Source organism: Mesoplodon mirus, assembly GCF_964341445.2.
Source record: "Mesoplodon mirus genome assembly, chromosome: 19".
NCBI classification, from domain to species: Eukaryota; Metazoa; Chordata; class Mammalia; order Artiodactyla; family Ziphiidae; genus Mesoplodon; species Mesoplodon mirus.
Genome location: NC_138995.1, coordinates 56380191 through 56398529, shown reverse-complemented (window position 1 = coordinate 56398529; position 18339 = coordinate 56380191). Strand labels below are relative to the sequence as shown.

At 51.4% G+C, this 18339-nt stretch overlaps 2 protein-coding genes across 4 annotated transcripts in view; one reads left to right on the top strand and one right to left on the bottom strand.

Annotated features, from left to right (window-relative positions):
* Nucleotides 1-2272: 2272 nt before the first annotated feature.
* On the bottom strand, nucleotides 2273-9272 carry FOXA3 (forkhead box A3; the record flags this gene model as incomplete). Its single annotated transcript, XM_082606911.1, has 2 exons — nucleotides 9135-9272; nucleotides 2273-3256 (listed from the first exon to the last, which is right to left on the bottom strand). Exons 1-2 carry the CDS (start codon nucleotides 9201-9203, stop codon nucleotides 2273-2275), a joined length of 1053 nt encoding a protein of 350 aa, XP_082463037.1. The 5' UTR covers nucleotides 9204-9272.
* Nucleotides 9273-10182: 910 nt separating this feature from the next.
* The window catches only part of SYMPK (symplekin scaffold protein), a 35588-nt gene continuing 27431 nt past the window's right edge, over nucleotides 10183-18339 (top strand). For all 3 annotated transcript variants that reach the window (XM_082607794.1, XM_082607793.1, XM_082607795.1), the window contains exons 1-6: nucleotides 10183-10287; nucleotides 14565-14688; nucleotides 14834-14899; nucleotides 16198-16251; nucleotides 16346-16419; nucleotides 18093-18219. In XM_082607794.1, the coding sequence (XP_082463920.1) occupies nucleotides 14584-14688; nucleotides 14834-14899; nucleotides 16198-16251; nucleotides 16346-16419; nucleotides 18093-18219 (426 nt within the window). In that variant the 5' untranslated portion in view covers nucleotides 10183-10287; nucleotides 14565-14583. The remainder of the gene's footprint in view (nucleotides 10288-14564; nucleotides 14689-14833; nucleotides 14900-16197; nucleotides 16252-16345; nucleotides 16420-18092; nucleotides 18220-18339) is intronic.

Genomic DNA, 18339 nt, shown 5'->3' with positions numbered 1-18339 from the left:
CCCCCAAGGGAAGGAGGGAGCGATCCAGAGGCCCAGAGAGAGGGAGGACGGAGTCGAAGCAACGGAGAGGATGAAGAGAGAGAGCAAGGCAGAGAATACGAGAGACAGAGGCGCAGAGGCTGAGCGAGCGTTGTCCCATAAACCAAGGGACAGAGATAAAGGCACAGAGAGAGGTAGGGACATAGATGACACTAAGAAACAGAGAAAGATGGACACACAGGAACTGGGAGAAACATCTCTCCCCCTCCCCCGCTCCCTCTCTCTGTCTCTCACACAAACACACACACACACACACACGCGTGTGCGCACATAAAGAGACAGCCTTTGGTCTGTGAATGACTGACTGACTAAATGAATGAGTGGCTAGAGAGCCAACAACCAAGTAAGACACATGCAAACTAAGGAAAACACACCCGCTCCAGCGTGGCGGAATGACCTTGGCCCAGTCCCTTCCCATTCTGGGTCTCTGTTTCCACTCTGTGAAACGAAGGCCATGAGGAACACAGTTGTGTTTCACAGAACCATCCCTTGGAACATCTGAGCCACAGATATCAGACTCAGAGCCCAGGCAGAGACCTGGAGGAATAGAAACACCCAAACCCCAAACCCAGAGGCTCCCAGAAGCCCCCAGCACCCAAAGGAGGACCCAGCTCCTTTCCCACACACCAGCTCCTTTCCCACACACCATGAAAGAGACAGACACACCAGGGCCATTCAACATACGCTCACACACAGCCACAGCAGTCACAGGCACACAGCAAAGACAGGCATAATACACAAACACGGACATACTTAAAAAAAAAAAACAGACACATGCTGATTCCCAGACATACACATGAAACACAAAATGACCCACAACGCCAATGTAGTCACACGTAGACTCTTTAAGGCAGCAGGTAGGTAGACAAATGGACATACAGAAACACACATCCAACAGAGTGAGGCCCAGAGGGTCCCAGGGTGAGGCCCAGAGGGTCCCAGGGATAGGTGTATAAGAGAACCACACACACAAAACAATAAAGGAAACACACACACGAGTCTGATATCCCGAGACAGACAGTAAGCACATACCCAGGGGAGGAACAGACATACAAACTCAGACAGTTGAGGGGTACAAACAATAAAGAACACCCTGCAGTGGACCACAGGGACCTCAGTGGCCGCAGTGATGTCCTATGACCCACAGAGGCACAGGCGCATGCAAGCGCACACATACAAACTAACACACACCCTGTCTCCTTCAATTAGCACCGTTTGTCCCTTCTCCTCCTCCCTAGCTTAACCAAAAATCAAGCAGCCCCTGGGCTCCCTGAACCTCGGGGCTAGAAGCATGTGTCTGGAGAGTGGGGGTAGGGAGATGGCCTTGGTCACTGCACAGACACCTCCTCCTGCTGCCCTGGCCCCACTGCTGCAGGGGCTGCTATCTGTGAGCAAACTGTCCTTGGGGTCAGGGACAGCAAAGAGTCAAAGGTCAGGTCGATGCCTCCCCCAGCCCTTCCCCCAGAGGCAGCCAGCTCTTGGGGTCAGGACGGAGAGGGGACAGGGGACAGCAATTCAGGTGTTCAAGCCTCACAGGGCCCACTCGCCAAGGAAAAGAGACATTCAGTAAGAGGCAGAAATGGTGCCTTTAATGGTCATACACAGCCAGTATCCCGCTTCCCAGGCAAGAACCAGACTTCAGTAGAAATTCCCCACACCCTAACGAGTCCTTTCTGGTTTCTTCTGGACCGGAGGGGGGATGGGCTCCAGAAAAAAACCAAGGAGTATCCTCATCTCCATCCCTCACTCAACTCACACCAGAGACAGTGATGACATGGCCAACACAGGGGCTGCTGGTGGCCATCATGATGCACAGTGGTACACTGGTTATGTCAGCCAGTCAAGATGGTGGCCACCACAGCACCCAGTGGGCCAGCGTCACCATCACATCCAAAGGATCAGCCAAGGGGATGTGCATCACGGCGCCCAAAGGGCCAACCAAGATGTCATCCCAGATGGTGGCCATCAGAATACCCAATAGATCAACCAATAACATCAATCAACATGGCAGTCTTCACAGTACTCAACGGGCCCGCCAAGATGTCAATGGCAGTTATCACAGTAGCCAGTGGATCAACACGATGCCCACAGAGATGGCAGTCACCACAGTGAGTAACAGACCAGCCAAGATGTTAACTGACAGGACAAGCAAAGTGTCCCCAGGAGGATCAGGCCCCAAGAGCCTGATGGTGTGAGCTACAGCCATACCCCACCCACCACTCCCACCACCCTGCTAGGACGCGTTAAGCAGAGAGCGGGAATAGAGACCCTGGTAGTAGATCCCAGGCTCCCCACCCTCCGCCCCGTAGCCCCCAAATCCCACGTCCAGTTTGGGAGGTGCTGGTGTCTGTTCCGACATCAGGTTGTTAATGGAGAAAGGGTGGTTGAAGTTGTAGGGTGCATCCAGCTTCAGCTCCCCTGGGAGCTCCAGGCCAGTGAAATAGGGTGTGGAGGAAGGGGGTGAGCCACAGTCCAGAGTCCCCACATCTTCCCCACCCTGGGCCTCGGGTTCGGGGGCTGGAGGCTGGGCCTGCGGCGGAGAGGCGACTGTGGCAGCGGGGGTGGTGGTCGAGGAGGCTGACCCCGCACTGTTCCTGGAGGCAGAGGTCCCGCCGCCCCCTTTCTTCACCTTCTCCTCCAGCTTGAAGCGCTTCTGGCGGCGCAGGTAGCAGCCATTCTCAAACATGTTACCTGAGCTGGGGTGCAGGGCCCAGTAGGAACCCTTGCCCGGCTTGTCTGGAGAGCGCGCCACCTTGACGAAGCAGTCGTTGAAAGAGAGCGAGTGGCGGATGGAGTTCTGCCAGCGCTGCTGGTTCTCCCGGTAGTAGGGGAAGAGGTCCATGATCCACTGGTAGATCTCGCTCAGGGTCAGCATCTTGCCCGGCGCCTGCTGGATGGCCATGGTGATGAGCGAGATGTAGGAATACGGCGGCTTGGCGTGTGCCAAGGGCCGCCGGTACCCTTTCGGCATCTCCTTCCCAGGCACCAGCCCGGGTCCCGGGCCCCCATACCCCGAGCTGCTGCCATCACCACCGCTGGCACCCAGGCCTGGGAAGGTGGGCCCCAGGGGTGCTGTGGGCGCTGGGGGCGCCAGGGGTCCAGTGGGCAGTGGGGAGGCAGGGAGCCCCCCCGGGGGGTAGGGAGAGCTCAGAGGGTTCAGGGTCATGTAGGAGTTGAGGGGGGCCATGGTGGGTACTGGGGTCACCGGAGAGTAGACCTATCGGGAAAGAAAGAGAAACGGCGAGTGGTGAGTCTCTACTCTGTTGGTAAGCAAAGGGTCACTGGACCCATTGTGTGTCCATCTGTCGGTCTGTCTTGCCTCCTCTGAAGACAGCTGTCTGCTGAAGTCTCTCTCTTTCCCCCCTCCTCGTGCACCTCCCTCCCTGACCCCATCCCCCCACGCTCCCATATACTGAAGCTCACGCTTTAAGTGGTTCTCAAAGTGTGGTCCAGGACACCCTGGGAAGTCTCCAAGACTTTTTTAGGGTATCCATGAGGTCAAAACCATTTTCATATAATGAAAGATATAAGATATGACTAGCCTTTTTCACCCTCTTTCCCTCATGAGCATACAGTAGAGTTTTCCAGAGGCCACATGACAGGTGATATTGCAATAGACCAAATGTGGAAGCAGCTAGGAAAATGCAGCTGTCTTCTACTGAACCAGGCACTAAAGAGATCTGCAAAAATGTAACTGCCATTCCTCTCACTAAATGTCTTGAAATAGTTATTTTAATAAAAATACATTGCTTATACTAACACATTGTTGCTATTTTAAAATGAATTAGGGGCCTCCCTGGTGGCGCAGTGGTTGAGAGTCCGCCTGCCGATGCAGGGGATACGGGTTCGTGCCCCGGTCTGGGAGGATCCCATATGCCGCGGAGCGGCTGGGCCCGTGTGCCATGGCCGCCGAGCCTGCGCATCCGGAGCCTGTGCTCCGCAACGGGAGAGGCCACAACAGTGAGAGGCCCGCGTACGGAAAAAAATAAATAAATAAATAAATAAATAAATAAAACGAATTAATGCCTATTTTTAAAACGCCACAGTTCTAATTTTGAATGCTTTTAACAATCAATATAACCCTGATCAATAAAAACTGTTTGGGGTCCTCAATAATTTTAAGAGTGTGGACTTCCCTGGTGGTGCAGTGGTTAAGAATCTGCCTGCCAATGCAGGGCACATGGGTTCGAGCCCTGGTCTGGGAAGATCCCACGTGCCACAGAGCAGCTAAGCTCATGAGCCACAACTACTGAGCCTGCGCTCTAGAGGCCGCAAGCCACAACTACTGAGCCCATGCGCCGCAACTACTGAAGCCCGTGCGCAACTACTGAAGCCCGTGCTCCACAACAAAAGAAGCCACCGCAATGAGAAGCCCACGCGCCGCAACGAAGAGTAGCCCCTGCTCGCCGCAACTAGAGAAAACCCGCGTGCAGCAACGAAGACCCAACACAGGCAAAATAATAACTTTAAGAGTGTAAAGAGGTCCTGAGACAAAAAAAAAAAAAAAAAAAAAAAAATCAAGAACTGCTGATTTATCTAATAATGGAATATATGTGTACTTTTTTTTTTGATGTGGACCATTTTTAAAGTCTTTATTGAATTTCTTACAATATTGCTTCTGTTTTATGTTTTGGTTTTTTGGTTGCAAGGCATGTGGGATCTCAGCTTCCCCGCCAGGGATCAAACCCTCAACCTCTGCATTGGAAGGCGAACTGGACTGCCAGGGAAGTCCTTATATGTGTACTCTCTGTCCATCTAGCCACCATCTTTTAGGTTATACACTTACAGATTTTATAGGTCAAAAGCATTCGAAAATCAGAACTCACATATTTCTACCTAATATATGTCGTCTGTTTATTATATATCATCAAATCTAAGACATCACTTCATAAGCTGCAGTATTATTTTAAGTATCAATAAGAATGGAGGGCTTCCCTGGTGGCACAGTGGTTGAGAATCTGCATGCCAATGCAGGAGACATGGGTTCGAGCCCTGGTCTGGGAAGATCCCACATTCCGCGGAGCAACTGAGCCCGTGAGCCACAACTACTGAGCCTGCGCATCTGGAGCCTGTGCTCCTCAACAAGAGAGGCCGCGATAGTGAGAGGCCCACACACCGTGATGAAGAGTGGCCCCCGCTCGCCGCAACTAGAGAAAGCCCTCGCACAGAAACGAAGACCCAACGCAGCCAAAAATAAATAAATAAATAAATTAATTAAAAAAAAAAAAGAATGGAAAAAACACTGTCAATTATAATCCCTAGACACCATTGACTGTAAAACCCATTCCATTTTCAGATATGTTCAAATGGGGGGAAAATGTGCCTCTTAGCTCAGTGAAATGCAGTAGACATTGCTATGTCTTTGTAAGTAACTATATAGTCCCTCAATTATTCAAATTTCTTGGCCTACTCTGTGCCGGCACTGCTCCAGGCACTTCACAGCAAAGGTCTGCTTTCATCTTTACAATCACACTATGGGGGAGGCACTATCATGACACCCATTTTACAGCTGAGCAAGCTGAGCATCAGAGAGGTTGTCCAGGGGTCACACAACAAGGAAGGAAAAGAACGGGGATTCTGAATCCAGGCAGTCTGGCTCCAGATCGGTGTTCTGGATCAAGCTATAAAAGCAGTGACCAAGACAGACTGAAATGCCTGCCCTCAGGGAGCTGTCAGTCTAGCAGGAAGTGAACAAGATAAGCAAGGAAAATAGGAAGCATGGTGGATGGTGATTTCTCTTTCTGTGCGCATTTACCCCTTTCATCCCCTGTCTTCCATCCTTTCTCTGTCAATCTTCCATCTGCCTGTCTGCCCCGCTCCCTCCCCCTGAGGGAAGGTGGTCTCATGGCACTGCGGGGGGGGGTGCTGTAGCTCTGGTGGGAGCCACCTCTGCTATGAATCAGTGTGTCCCATCTCATTCCCTTGTCACTTAAATGTCTGCACATCCAAAGGTCCAGAGAGAAAAGGGAGTCAGGGGCAGGTGGCAACCAACCCAGGTCTGCCTTCTAGTAGAGAAACTCTCCCCTCTCTTTCACATGACTGTCCAGGTAGTTCTTTTCTCCTATGTCTCTGAATCTCCCTGTGGCTCTGTGTGTATCTGTGCATCTCCTTCCCTGTCTCAGTACCTCTATACTCCTTCCCTCACCCCCTCCCCACGTCTGTCTTTCTCCCCTCGCCACGTCTGTCTCTCTCCCCTCCCCACGCTCTCTCCCTTTATCTCTCCCTGTCTCTCTCTCCTCGTCTTTCTCTCCCTCATCTCCCCCCCCACCCTCTGCCTTTCTTTCCTTGTGACTCTCCCATACCCCATCTCTCTCTCCCTCTGTCCCCACCTCATCTCTCACATCTTTTTCTCCCTGCCTTGGCACTCTCTCTCTCTGTCTCTCTCTACCCCACTCCTCTCCCACCCTGTTCTTTCTTTCCCCTTCAGCACGTCTTTGCATCTCTCTGCCCCTTGCTTCAGCACCACCATCTCCCCAGAAGTCTCACATTGAAATTGGAGCCACAGCTACTCCCCTCCCCCACGCACTGGTCTCCCCCACCCCCCCACCCCACCCCCCGGGTTGGCTGGTTCTCGCCCCTCCCTAAGAGTAAGGGAAGAGGGTCCTTCAGAGAGAGGGGAGAAGGTGATGGACTCAGGGGGATCCACAGAGAGGTCCTGGATCCCTCTACAACCCCCTACATTTCTCCAACTCAGTCAGACTCTCCTGTATCACAGAGGAAGACAGAGTGGGACCCCAGAGCCCTCCTCTTCTGGCTCCCTATCCACCCGGAAGTCCTCCTTGAGGTCTGACCTCAAGCACTCCAGCTGCCCTAATCCACCCTAGGCTTTCACATGCCTGGGGCTGGGATGAACCCCCAGTGTCCGGGTCTGAACCGGATCTCCCCAGCGAGGGCGGGGCTGAGATTGGGGGGAAGCCATCAGGGGACCTGCACGCCCACCCCAGGAGGCTGGAATTTCTCCCCTTTCATTTCCTTATTGTCTCTGGAGGAGGATGTGACAGGGAGCAGGGGGCCGTGTGAAGCTACAAGCTCCTTTCTAACCCTGGTCCCAGCCTAGGACCTCAAGCGGCTCCCCCCGCACGCCAAGAGGCTTTAGGTTTTCCACCTCTAAAATTGGGGAGCAGTTGAACCAGCTGATCTGTGAGAACCAGAGGCCAGTGGGGATGCCTTAGGGCAATAACTTTCCAGTTTCCTTCCAGACAGGGAGCCAGCCTGGGGAGGTCAACATCACCCCAGCAGGAGGGTGTGGTGGGCAAGAAGCAGTTTGGGGGCCCCTTCAGTTCTCAGTTGCTGAGTGAGTGCAGATGTTTCTCCCCACATTGTTCTGACCCAGGGGGAGGAGGTGGTTTGCTTGATGGGAAAGCTGAGGAGACCCTCACACAGCATGTCCATTTCCAGCCCCCTATATGTCAACTCTTCCAAAATATGCCCCCAAGTGCTGACTATCTCTAGACTGTTCCTCAATTTCAGAGACAATTTCCACACAAATTGTCCCCTACTAAACGTCAGGTTTTGCCCCAAATAATGACTCCTTCAGCCTAGACCCCCGCAATTTACTTCTTAAGATATGCCTCCAAAACACTGATTTGTAGTTGGTACCCTTAAATCAGGTCCCCAGACTCTGAACTATGTCGGGCCTTCAGCCGGGATCCCCCAATACCTGGGAGTCTCCACCACCAACCTGGTCTCTGCCTTGCCCACCATATAACTGACATCTCCAGCTGCCCAGGCTCCACCTCTCAACACTCCCAATCCCTTCCCTGCACCACCCCACGTGCACCTCACACCTCCACAGCCCCAGGACTGGCCCCTCCTGGGCACCTTGCCAAGCCCCGCAGGCCTGGGTATTCAGGAGTCTCACCCTACAGCTTCAAACCCCAGACCCAGGACTCAGGCACTCTGGGGCCCCTGTAAACCCCAGATCTTGGTCTCTTTGGAGAACTCAACCATTCCAGTCCCATACCCCACCTCAAGCCCACAGTCCCCTTCCATCAGAAACCCAGGTATCCAGACCCCCATAACCCTCTGACTAGGACCCTTCCAATTCACAATGCTGACTAGGCAGAGAGCACGCTCAGGAGAAGGAGTCCTTGCAGCAAGAGGAATGGGAGTTAGACCTGGGGAGGGACTTCCCGGCGTCTAGGGTGAGCGAATTAAGATACATCCCTGCCCCCTACTCCAGGGAAATCTTGTCTGAGATGGGACTGGTGAGGACATTAGCAATTAGTGGAGATTGCTGGAAGGTGGAGTGGGGGCGGGGATGGGGGGTGCGAAATCTGAAACCCTCCAGACTCCACAAGGAGAATCCCTGCTGAGGGTCTCTGATAACAATTAAACCACTGAAGTTCAGCTGGGAGGGGTGAGGGTCATTAGTAGGGATGGGGGGCAGGGGTGGAGACCGACCCCTCCACTGCCAATCAGGATCCCGACTCTGACCCCTATCTATCCGAGCCCCAACTCTTAAATCACCTGTTTTTTCACACTCCCCAGACCAAGCTTCATCTCTGAGCACCTTCATCTCTTACACCCGAGCACCAACCCCCATTTCTGACTTAGACGTAGTCGCAGCCCCAATCCTTATCCCAGAACCCCAATTCTTATTTCTACCCCAGACCCCCATCTTTAACACTAATTTCTAACCCTGAGTTCCCAGCTCAGATTTCCCTTAATGGTGACCTCCCTCTCCCATCTCTTAGTCCCTTATATTTTCCCCAGTTTTAAACCCCATTTCCTAATCCCCCAGCTCTGTCCGTATCCCCTAGTTCTGAGTCTTATCTTTGGTCTGTTAATTTTAATTCCTTGTACTTTGGGTCCCTGACACCCAGCCCTCACATTTAAGCTACGACTTGACCCTTGCCTAAATCTTCCTGACTCCCGTTTAAGCCCTCACTCTGACTAGCCTGCCTAAACCGCGCTCCCATGCATTGTCCCCCGTCCCTGACTCCAACACCTGGTCTCCGTGGCTCTAGTTCCTCCGCTCCCCAGTTCTATTTGGGGCCCCCACTTGAGTCCACACCCCGGTCCTTGCCCCCATTTAGGCCCGCACCCTGATTCCTGCCCCCCCCCTTCCCGCTCCGCCATCCCCGAGGACACACCTCGCCCGCCTCCGGGTAGTAGCTCCACTCGGCCAGGTCATGGGCCTCCATCTTCACCGAGCCCAGCATCCCCCGGGCCTGCGCCCCCACCCGCCCCCGCTCCGGCCCGGGGGGGAACCAAGCGCTTCGGATCTCTCAGCCGGCACGGCCTGGGTTCCGACAGGCGCCCGTCCGTCCGACCGCCCAGGGTCCCAGCCTTCCCGGGCGCCGCGGGAGGCGGCCACGCTTTATAGCCGGGACACCCCCCCCGCCCCCCCGCCCTCGCCCTCGCCCTCGCCCGCCCTGGGCTCCCCTCCCGCCTCCCTCCCCGAGGGCGGTGCGCCCGGACTGGGGCGCCCCCTGCGGGATTGCGAGGAGACAGACCTCAGGCGCCGGGAGCCGCAGCCCGGGGCCGCGAGAGCTGGAGATGGCTGACGAGTGAGGAGCTACAGGTGGGAGGCATTGCTGATACTAAAAGCCTCGAGGTTAGAACTCTAGGGCCCTTCCATCCAGGGGTTTCATCATCTCGACAGGAGCAGGCGAACAGCCAGAGCCCAGCAAGACTGCCGCGGAGTAAAGGAGGCTCAGAGCCGAGTGGTCTCCATGGGTCCCGATGTGTTACTATAAGAACCTGTAGGAGCTCCTCGAAACCACATTTCCCATTGGACGGACTGGAAGACTGAAGCTTCTGATAGCTGGAAATGCTCCATACTGTGTAAATGGTCAGGACCAAGGGTTGAGGGGATCGAGGCCTCTGCTCAGACCCCGCTGAGGAAACAGACCACCTTCCAGACCTAAGAGCTTCGCCTCCCGGACTCTCCACTCTCTCTAACACCTGCCGTCCAGGGACCCAGAACTACTGTGAACTCCATTTCCCAGAAGCCTCTATCCCCCTTTCCTTCCGGACCCCGTCAAAGGACTACATTTCCCAGGAGGCATGGCTCCCGAAAGCCGGAAATGAAGGGCAGCCCCGGCGTCGTAGGGGGCGGAGAGCGGAAGGCCGGTCGCGCGGCAGAAGGTAGGGGCGGGGTACGCCACAGGGTGGACTCCGTTTCCCAGCGACGCTCAGTGCACGGCGCATGCGCAGTGTCACGGCGGCGAGCGGAAGATGGCGGTGGCGTCTGTGAAGAGGCGCTGCTGAGGGTGCGCGAGGGGGACGGAGGCCTGAGCCGCGGTGAGAGGGGGGGCGGCGTGGGGGCCCGGGGACGAAGGGAGGAAGGACCTTGAAAGGGCAGGGGCGCTGCCGGGGGGAGTGGAGACGCTGAGAGGGGAAGGGAGCAGTGACGCTCGGGACCCCAGTTTCTTCCCCATTTCTGGACCCTCCCGTGGCTCCCCAGTGCCCTCAGGGCAAAGTTCCATCGTGGCCCCCAAGGCGCGTCCGCCCAGCCGGCCTCGGCTCTGCCTCTTTGGTCGTTCCTCACGTCGCACAGCTGCACTGGCCTTTCGGTTCCTCAGACTCGCCATACGCCTTCCCGCCTCAGGCTTTTTGCACATGCCGTCCCCTCTGTCTGCAACATCCTTTTACTCATTCCGCCTGGCTGACTCCCATTCATTTTTCGGGTCTCGGCACCAACGTCACTTCCTCTGCGAAGCCCTCCTTTCCCGCTCTCCGTCCCGAAATCCGCCTGTTAAAACGCTCTTACAGGTTCCTGTGCCTTTCCTTCATGTCACTTGGCGGGGGGTCTCATTTGTTATTGGACCTTTATTTGTGTGGCTCTTTAGTTCTGTCTGTGACCATGAGCTCCATGGAGGCAGGGAGGTGTGTGTTGGTCACCGTCGTGTTTCCCAGCACAGCGCTGTCACGCCGAAAACTCCCAGTTAATGTTCGTTGAATGATGAAGGATTTTCGCGGGGCCACTCTGTGTATATGCGGGGAGTCGTCATATTCCCAGGTGGGAGTGGGGCGGTGGGACCGGGAGGGAAGGGGAACCAATGATTGTTGGTAATAGCAAAAGACTACAAACACCCCAAATGTTCTTTAGTAGGGAGACTGGCAGAGGAGAAAAACAGATAACAGCCACATAATAAAACATCATGCAGCTGTAAAAAGGAATGAGGGAAGGGGGGCCAAAAAAGAATGAAATATATAGAGAGTGGGCTCCAGCATATATTAAGTGAAAAGCGAAATGAAAGACAGTGTTTATCATACGCTCCCTTTTTTACAGAAGAAAAGGAAATATGTATATACGTTTAAAAAATAAAGAAAGAAACCAAAAAGTGGAAGAGGAAGAACATGGTAAAAAGTTTGGGTGGATCAATGTGAAAGGTTCATCATGAAAAAGTTCCCTGTGTTCTGATGGGAAACAGAAGTATACTGGATTGTTGGGAAGAGACCTAGCAGGGGGAAGCAGTTCCTTTAGAGAGGCAGACCAGCACAGCAGTGAGAAGGCTGGATTCTGCAGCCATACTGCTAGGTCTACATCTTACAGGTTGTGAGCCTTTGATCAAGTGACTTTACCTCCTTGGACTTCAAATTTCCTCATCTGTAAAATGGAAATTAAAAATAGGGCTTCCCTGGTGGCGCAGTGGTTGAGAGTCTGCCTGCCGATGCAGGGGACACGAGTTCGTGTCCCGGTCCGGGAAGATCCCACATGCCGCAGAGTGGCTGGGCTCGTGAGCCATGGCTGCTGAGCCTGTGCGTCCGGAAATAAAAATAGTACTTACCTTGGGGCTTCCCTGGTGGCGCAGTGGTTGAGAGTCCGCCTGCCGATGCAGGGGACACGGGTTCGTGCCCCGGTCCGGGAAGATCCCACATGCCGCGGAGCGGCTGGGCCCGTGAGCCGTGGCCACTGAGCCTGCGCATCCGGAGCCTGTGCTCCGCAAAGGGAGAGGCCACAACAGTGAGAGGCCCGCATAAAGCAAAGAAAAAAAAAAAAATAGTACTTACCTTGGAATCTAGAAAAATGGTACAGATGAACCTGTTTGCAAGGCAGAAATAGAGACACAGATGTAGAGAACAAACTTATGGGCACCAAAGGGGGGAAAGGGGTGGTGGGATGAATTGGGAGATTGGGACTGACATATACACACTAATATGTATAAAATAGATAACTAGTGAGAACCTGCTGTATAGCACAGGGAACTCCGCTTTGCTGTACAGTAGAAACTGATGCAACAATGTAAAGCAGCTATACCCCCATTAAAAACAGAAACAGTACTTACCTCAAAGACTTGGTGTTGTGAGGTTTAAATAAGTTACTGAGTTACTATGTGCGTTAGAGTTGTGCCCAGCACATATTAAATGTTCAGTAAACATTAGCTGTTATGTTTCAAGCCTTCTAGAGCCAAAGGGTAGGGATACTAAGCCCAGTGATTGTTGAAGCCCTTTGGCATTCACTCAGCAGGTTTTTATTGAACACTTAACTAGGTGCCAAGCTCTGTTCCGTGCTGGGGATAGAGAAAGTGAACACACAGACACACATCTCTGCCCTCATGGAGCTTATAAATATATAGTGTGTTGATGATAATAAATGCCCTGGAGAAAAATAAAGCAACACAGATGGGGACGGAGAGGAAATGGAAATTTGAAATGGGATGGATGGTCAGAGAAGACCTCACTGCTGGGATATTTGAGTTGAGACCTGAAGGAAATAAGGAGGGAGGGAGTTGTGCCAGTCTGTGAGGGGAGGGGTATCCCAGGCAGAAAGAAGAGAAGCCCTTGGAGGAGAAGGCTTGGAGGAAGGGGTATGATTGGCATGATGACAAGGAGGCCAGTGTCGCTGGAGCAGGGAGAGCTGAGGGAAGTGAGGGCAGAAGTAGAAGGGACCAGATCACATAAGGTCTTCTAGGCCTTGGTGAGGAGTTGGCTCAGACTGTAAGCAAGATGTGGGGATGACAGGCAGCAGGGAGACTAGGAAGGAGGTTGTTGGATAGTCATTCATTCAGCAGATACCTGTTGAATAAACTATTGTGTGCAGTATATCTCTTTTAAAAGATGCACCTTTTTCACCCTCCTCAAATTATTGTTAACAGTTTATGCAGTAGCCTTCTGAAACTAATCTACTCCTCAAAATAGTTCTGAGAGAGAAACACTGTTACCATCCCAGTTTTACAGAAGAGGCAGCGGAGACCCAGTGGTTTCTTACCTCGGGTCATTCTGTGTATACATACACAAACTTGACGAAAGTCAGTTTAATTCTTCTGTGATGCAACAGGCTGTCACTGTCATCTTTTCATTATGATAATACATTGAGAGCCATCTTTTTTTTTTTTTTTTAACTGTATTCTCCCTTTTCTACTTTTTGGTTTTTCCTTTCAGTTTTTTTTTTCTTTTTTTAACATATACACATATTTTCCTTTCTTTTGTAAAAAGGGAGCATACAGTAAACATTGTCTTCACTTTACTTGCTTTTACTTAAAATGTGCTAGAGCCCACTGTTTATCAATGTATATAGAGATTTTCCTCATTCCTTTTTTTTTTCCTTCCCTCATTCCTTTTTATAGTTACATAGTGTTTTATTATGTGGATGTATCAGTTTTTCGGCCAGTCTCCCTATTTGAGAATATTTGTGTTGATAATAGTCTTTTTTAAAAAAAAATAAATTTATTTATCTATTTTTGGCTGCATTGGGTCTCATTGCTGCACGCGGGCTTTCTCTAGTTGTGGCGAGCCAGGGGTACTCTTTATTGCGGTGCGTGGGCTTCTTATTGCGGTGGCTTTTGTTGTGGAGCAAGGCTCTAGGTGCACGGGCTTCAGTAGTTGTGGCTCACGGGCTCTAGAGCGCAGGCTTAGTAGTAGTTGTGGCGCTCGGGCTTAGTTGCTCCATGACATGTGGGATCTTCCCAGACCAGGGCTCGAACCCACGTCCCCTGCATTGACAGGCAGATTCTTAACCACTACACCATCAGGGAAGCCTGATAATAGTCTTCTGCTATTAGGAATAGTGCTGTAATTGATACCCTTCTTATTTGTTAATTTTGCCAGTGTGGCTTTGGGACAGATGCCCAATAGTCCCCCACCCCCGGCCTTTTAAAGCACAACTCCATAGTAATCCAGAAAATGGCAGAAATATAATTTAATTAGGCCTTCTCTGATGTATTGAGTACTTACGACGTACAGGACTCTGACTGGCGCTCCTCAGAGCTATGTTTTAGAAAGCTTGCTCTGGTGTCCAGTCCAGAGTACAGCCCTGATGGAGAGACAGGAGGCACTGAGACCAGTGCGTGGCTGCTCTGTGTTCATTTGTTCAGTCATTCAGCAGGTGTTTGTGGTCAGCCTGTCATGTGTAAAGTACTGAAGGTGAGGCTCGGTACTCCATGAGGTACTGCCTCTGAGCTGGGAGACATCGGTCTCCCCCAGGTTGCAGCCTCATGGACACGTACAGTCTGATCCAGACTCTGGAAGGGGGAGGGGCTTCAAAAGACCCAACAAAGACCCAACAGGCTAGAAAGGAGGGTTGAACCCTTTGCAGCTAGTGAGGTAAGGTGCAGAGCTTGATCTCTCTTCTCCAGGGAGTACCAGGCAGCAGCCATGGCAGGCAGCAGTGGGGACAGCGTCACTCGCCGGAGCGTGGCATCGCAGTTTTTCACACAAGAGGAGGGGCCAGGCATTGATGGCATGACCACATCAGAGAGAGTGAGTATGGAGAGAGGGGTTTGGAGTGGGAAGGCACAGGCCCTGTCTTTGGGCCATCCACCTCTAGGTGGCAGAACCCAGGGAGCGCCGTCAGGGCTGGGCTGGCAAGGTGAGTACTGTCACATGCCTTTCACCTTCCTTCCAGGTGGTGGATCTCCTCAACCAGGCAGCACTGATCACCAATGATTCAAAGATCACAGTGCTCAAACAGGTGAGGGGAAGTGGGTGATGCTGGGCTAAGCAGGACGAGGGGAGCCAGGATGGGAACCCCTGGAAAAGAAGACACTGGTAATAACACCAGTGTCCACAGTTAAGCACTTGGGATATGCCTGCCATGGTGCTCAGTGCTATTCGGCCACGCTGTCATTTAATTCTCACAAAAACTCTATGAGGCAGGGTTCTTCTCTGTTTTATAGAGAAAGAAACAGAGTCTCAGAGCTTAAATTAGCCCAAGGTCACTCTGCTAGCAGCTGGCTGAACTAGGACTTGAATGCTGGATTCAGACTCCAAATTCTATGCTCTTGATCCTCGTATTTGCTCTCTGCCAGGGTCATGTCCAGTGGGGAAGACATGCAGGTCACCAGACAGTGAGGACCCAGAGTGAGCCGGGATGGGATGGAGGAACCCAGAGGGGTGTGGAACCCAGAGGGAGCTTCTGACCCAGCCTAGTGGTGGGGAGTCAGGGAGAGCTTTTTAGAAGAGGGATGTCTGGGCTGAGACCTGGATGATAAGGAGAGAACCAGGCCAAGTGAGAGAGGGAGAGCGTCTTGACCAGAGGGCATAATAGCTTGTACAGAAGCAAAAGAGGGCATGGGGAATTGGGGAGGCAGGTGGAGTTCAGAGGTTGGGAGGTCAGGTTGCCTGGGTGAGGACCCCAGTTCTACTTGTTCGGCATGTGGCCTTGGGTAGTCGATTCCACCTCAGCAGTAGAGTGGGGTCCTGACGGGGCCTCCCTCGTGGAGTGGTTGGCAGGGCTGTTCAACAGTGCCTTGGGTCATAGGCAGTGAGCTTCTGTGAGAATGTTTTTGGGAAGGGCTTATTCCAAAGAGCCTGGCAGGTACAAGGGCCTCAGAAAATGTGTTCTCATTGTCATAAAATGCCTGATGAATTGTGACAGTTGAGTGGGGAGTAGAAACAGAAGGAGAGTGGAGAGAATTGCTGGGTGAGCCTCAGGAAGGTAGGAGTCCTGCAGCACTTCCCTCTTTTCTTTAGCCTCCATCTGTAACACGTACTCACTATCCACCAGGACCTGCGCCCTGTAGTATCTTCTTATTGAAGCCTCACAACAGCCCTATAAGTTGTTGTTTACGATTCCCATTTTACAGAAGAGCAAACTGAGACTCAGGGGAAGCCACTTGCCCAGGCTATGGTAGGAGTGGCAGAGCCAGGATCTGAACTGAGCTTATCTGCTGCCTACCCCCATGCTGTTTTCTCCTACATGTTCCTATCTGCACTGATTGGACCCTGGTTTATGTGTGTTTCTCCTTCCCATCCCCAATCTCCTTCCAGGTCCAGGAACTGATCATCAACAAAGATCCCACACTACTGGACAACTTCCTGGATGTGAGTGACCGACAGGAGAGAAAGGGTGTGGGTGTAGGGATAAGGGAGTGGATCCTGGTGCAACTCTGACCTACCTTCTTCCTGACTTTGGCAGGAGATCATCGCTTTCCAAGCAGACAAGTCCATTGAAGTGCGCAAGTTTGTCATCGGCTTCATCGAGGAGGCATGGTATGGGGCGGTGCAGGGAGCCCTGGGAGCACCCCTGCTGGAGCCAGCCTCTTTGGTGCCTGGCCCTGCCCTGAGAGTCTTGCCCTCTGCTTCTCAGACCCATTCTCCCTCCCATGCACAGTGATTCCCCAGCAAATATTTAATAAGGTCGAAATCTTGGACTCATCCACAATTCCTCTACTTCTCCCACACTTCACATCTGCATCATCAGTAAGGACTACCAGCTCTACCTTCAAATTGTAAACAGCATCTGACAGATTTTCAGCTACTTCCCTTGGTGTACTAAATACTTCATCTACTTTGTTATTCGATCCTTAAAATAACACTGGATTATTTGTTTGGCACATTTAACTGAAGACAGAACTGTGACTCAGAGAGGTGAAGTGCGTTTCCTAAGGTCACACAGCCAGTATGTGGCCATGCTGGGATTTTAACCCGTGTCCATAACACCACTGCCCAAATTCTCAGTCTCCACCTTTTACTGGGAGAATTTTTTTTTTCAGTTGAGGTATAGTTGATTTATAATATTAGTTTCAGGTATACAACATAGTGATTCAAATTTTTTATATATTATATTCTACTTAAAGTTATTTTAAAATATTGGCTATATTCGCTGTGGTGTACAATATATCCTTGTAGTTTATTTATTTTATGCATAGTAGTTTGTACCTCTTAATCCCCCTACCCCTATCGTGCCCCTCCTCCCTTCCCTCTCCCCATTGGTAACCACTAGTTTTGTCTTTTTTTTTTTTTTTAAGATATAGTTGATTTACAATATTATATTGACTTCAGGTATACAACATAGTGATTCAAAATTTTTATAGATTATTACTGGGACAATTTGTGGTAAGTTTTCTGATTTTGCCAAAAAACTTTTTGTTCGACAGATATGTATCACATAACTGCTATGTGCCAGGCATTTGTGTCAGACTGTAGCTATAACAGTGAATAAAAACAGGTATTGTTCCTGCATGTCATGTAGCTGACAGCTGAGTTTCATATTTTTGACTGATTAGCTTAATAATTAAATTCAGATTGTAACGTGTTATGAAAATACACATTCTGAGCTCTAGGTGTAGCCTTGAATTTATTCATTCACTGAATAAATATTTATTGAAGGCCTTTCATTTTTTCCTTCAACAAAAAATGAGACTCTGCTAGTACTCAGACTAGAAAGGGTCCCCCACTTTCAGAGCCCTCAGACTTAGGTAAACAAATTAGTAAACAAAACCAGTGATTACATAAAGCAGAGTGCTTTAAAGTAATAATGACTGATATCTATTGAATGCTTTCTGTGCTTTTCTAAGAACTTTACATGTGTTGTTGCAGTTTTCACAGCAAGCCTTGAGGTAGGAACTGTTCTAAAAGACACAGTTACTTATCCAGATTTACAGTTGTCTGGCTCTGCTGCCCCTTATGTGAACAGCAGGGCCCTAATAATACAGAACAGTGGGGGTTACAGGACCAACCTAGATAGCGTTTGGGGTCAGCTGTGTCTGAGGGTGCCAGGCATTGTTCTCAGCTTCCAGCTGTGCTGGCAAACAAGACAGGTGCCCACCTCCATTCCAATCTCCTGACACACTGACCCTGATTTCCCTTTCCTTGTGGACCCCAGGCTCCCATCACCTGCCCAAAGACCACCTTGACCTTGCCCTTTTTCCTCCATCCCCTAGCAAGCGAGACATTGAGTTACTGCTGAAACTGATCGCGAATCTCAACATGCTCTTGAGAGATGAGAATGTGAATGTGGTGAAGAAGGCCATCCTCACCATGACCCAGCTCTACAAGGTGGCCCTGCAGGTAAGAGCTCCCTCCCCACCTGGGGCTGTCCCAGCCTGACAGGTCTCATTTACAGACTCATCTGTTAGAGTTCAAAACCAGCATCAGATCAGATTCGTTATGAGCAAGACATGCTGTTGA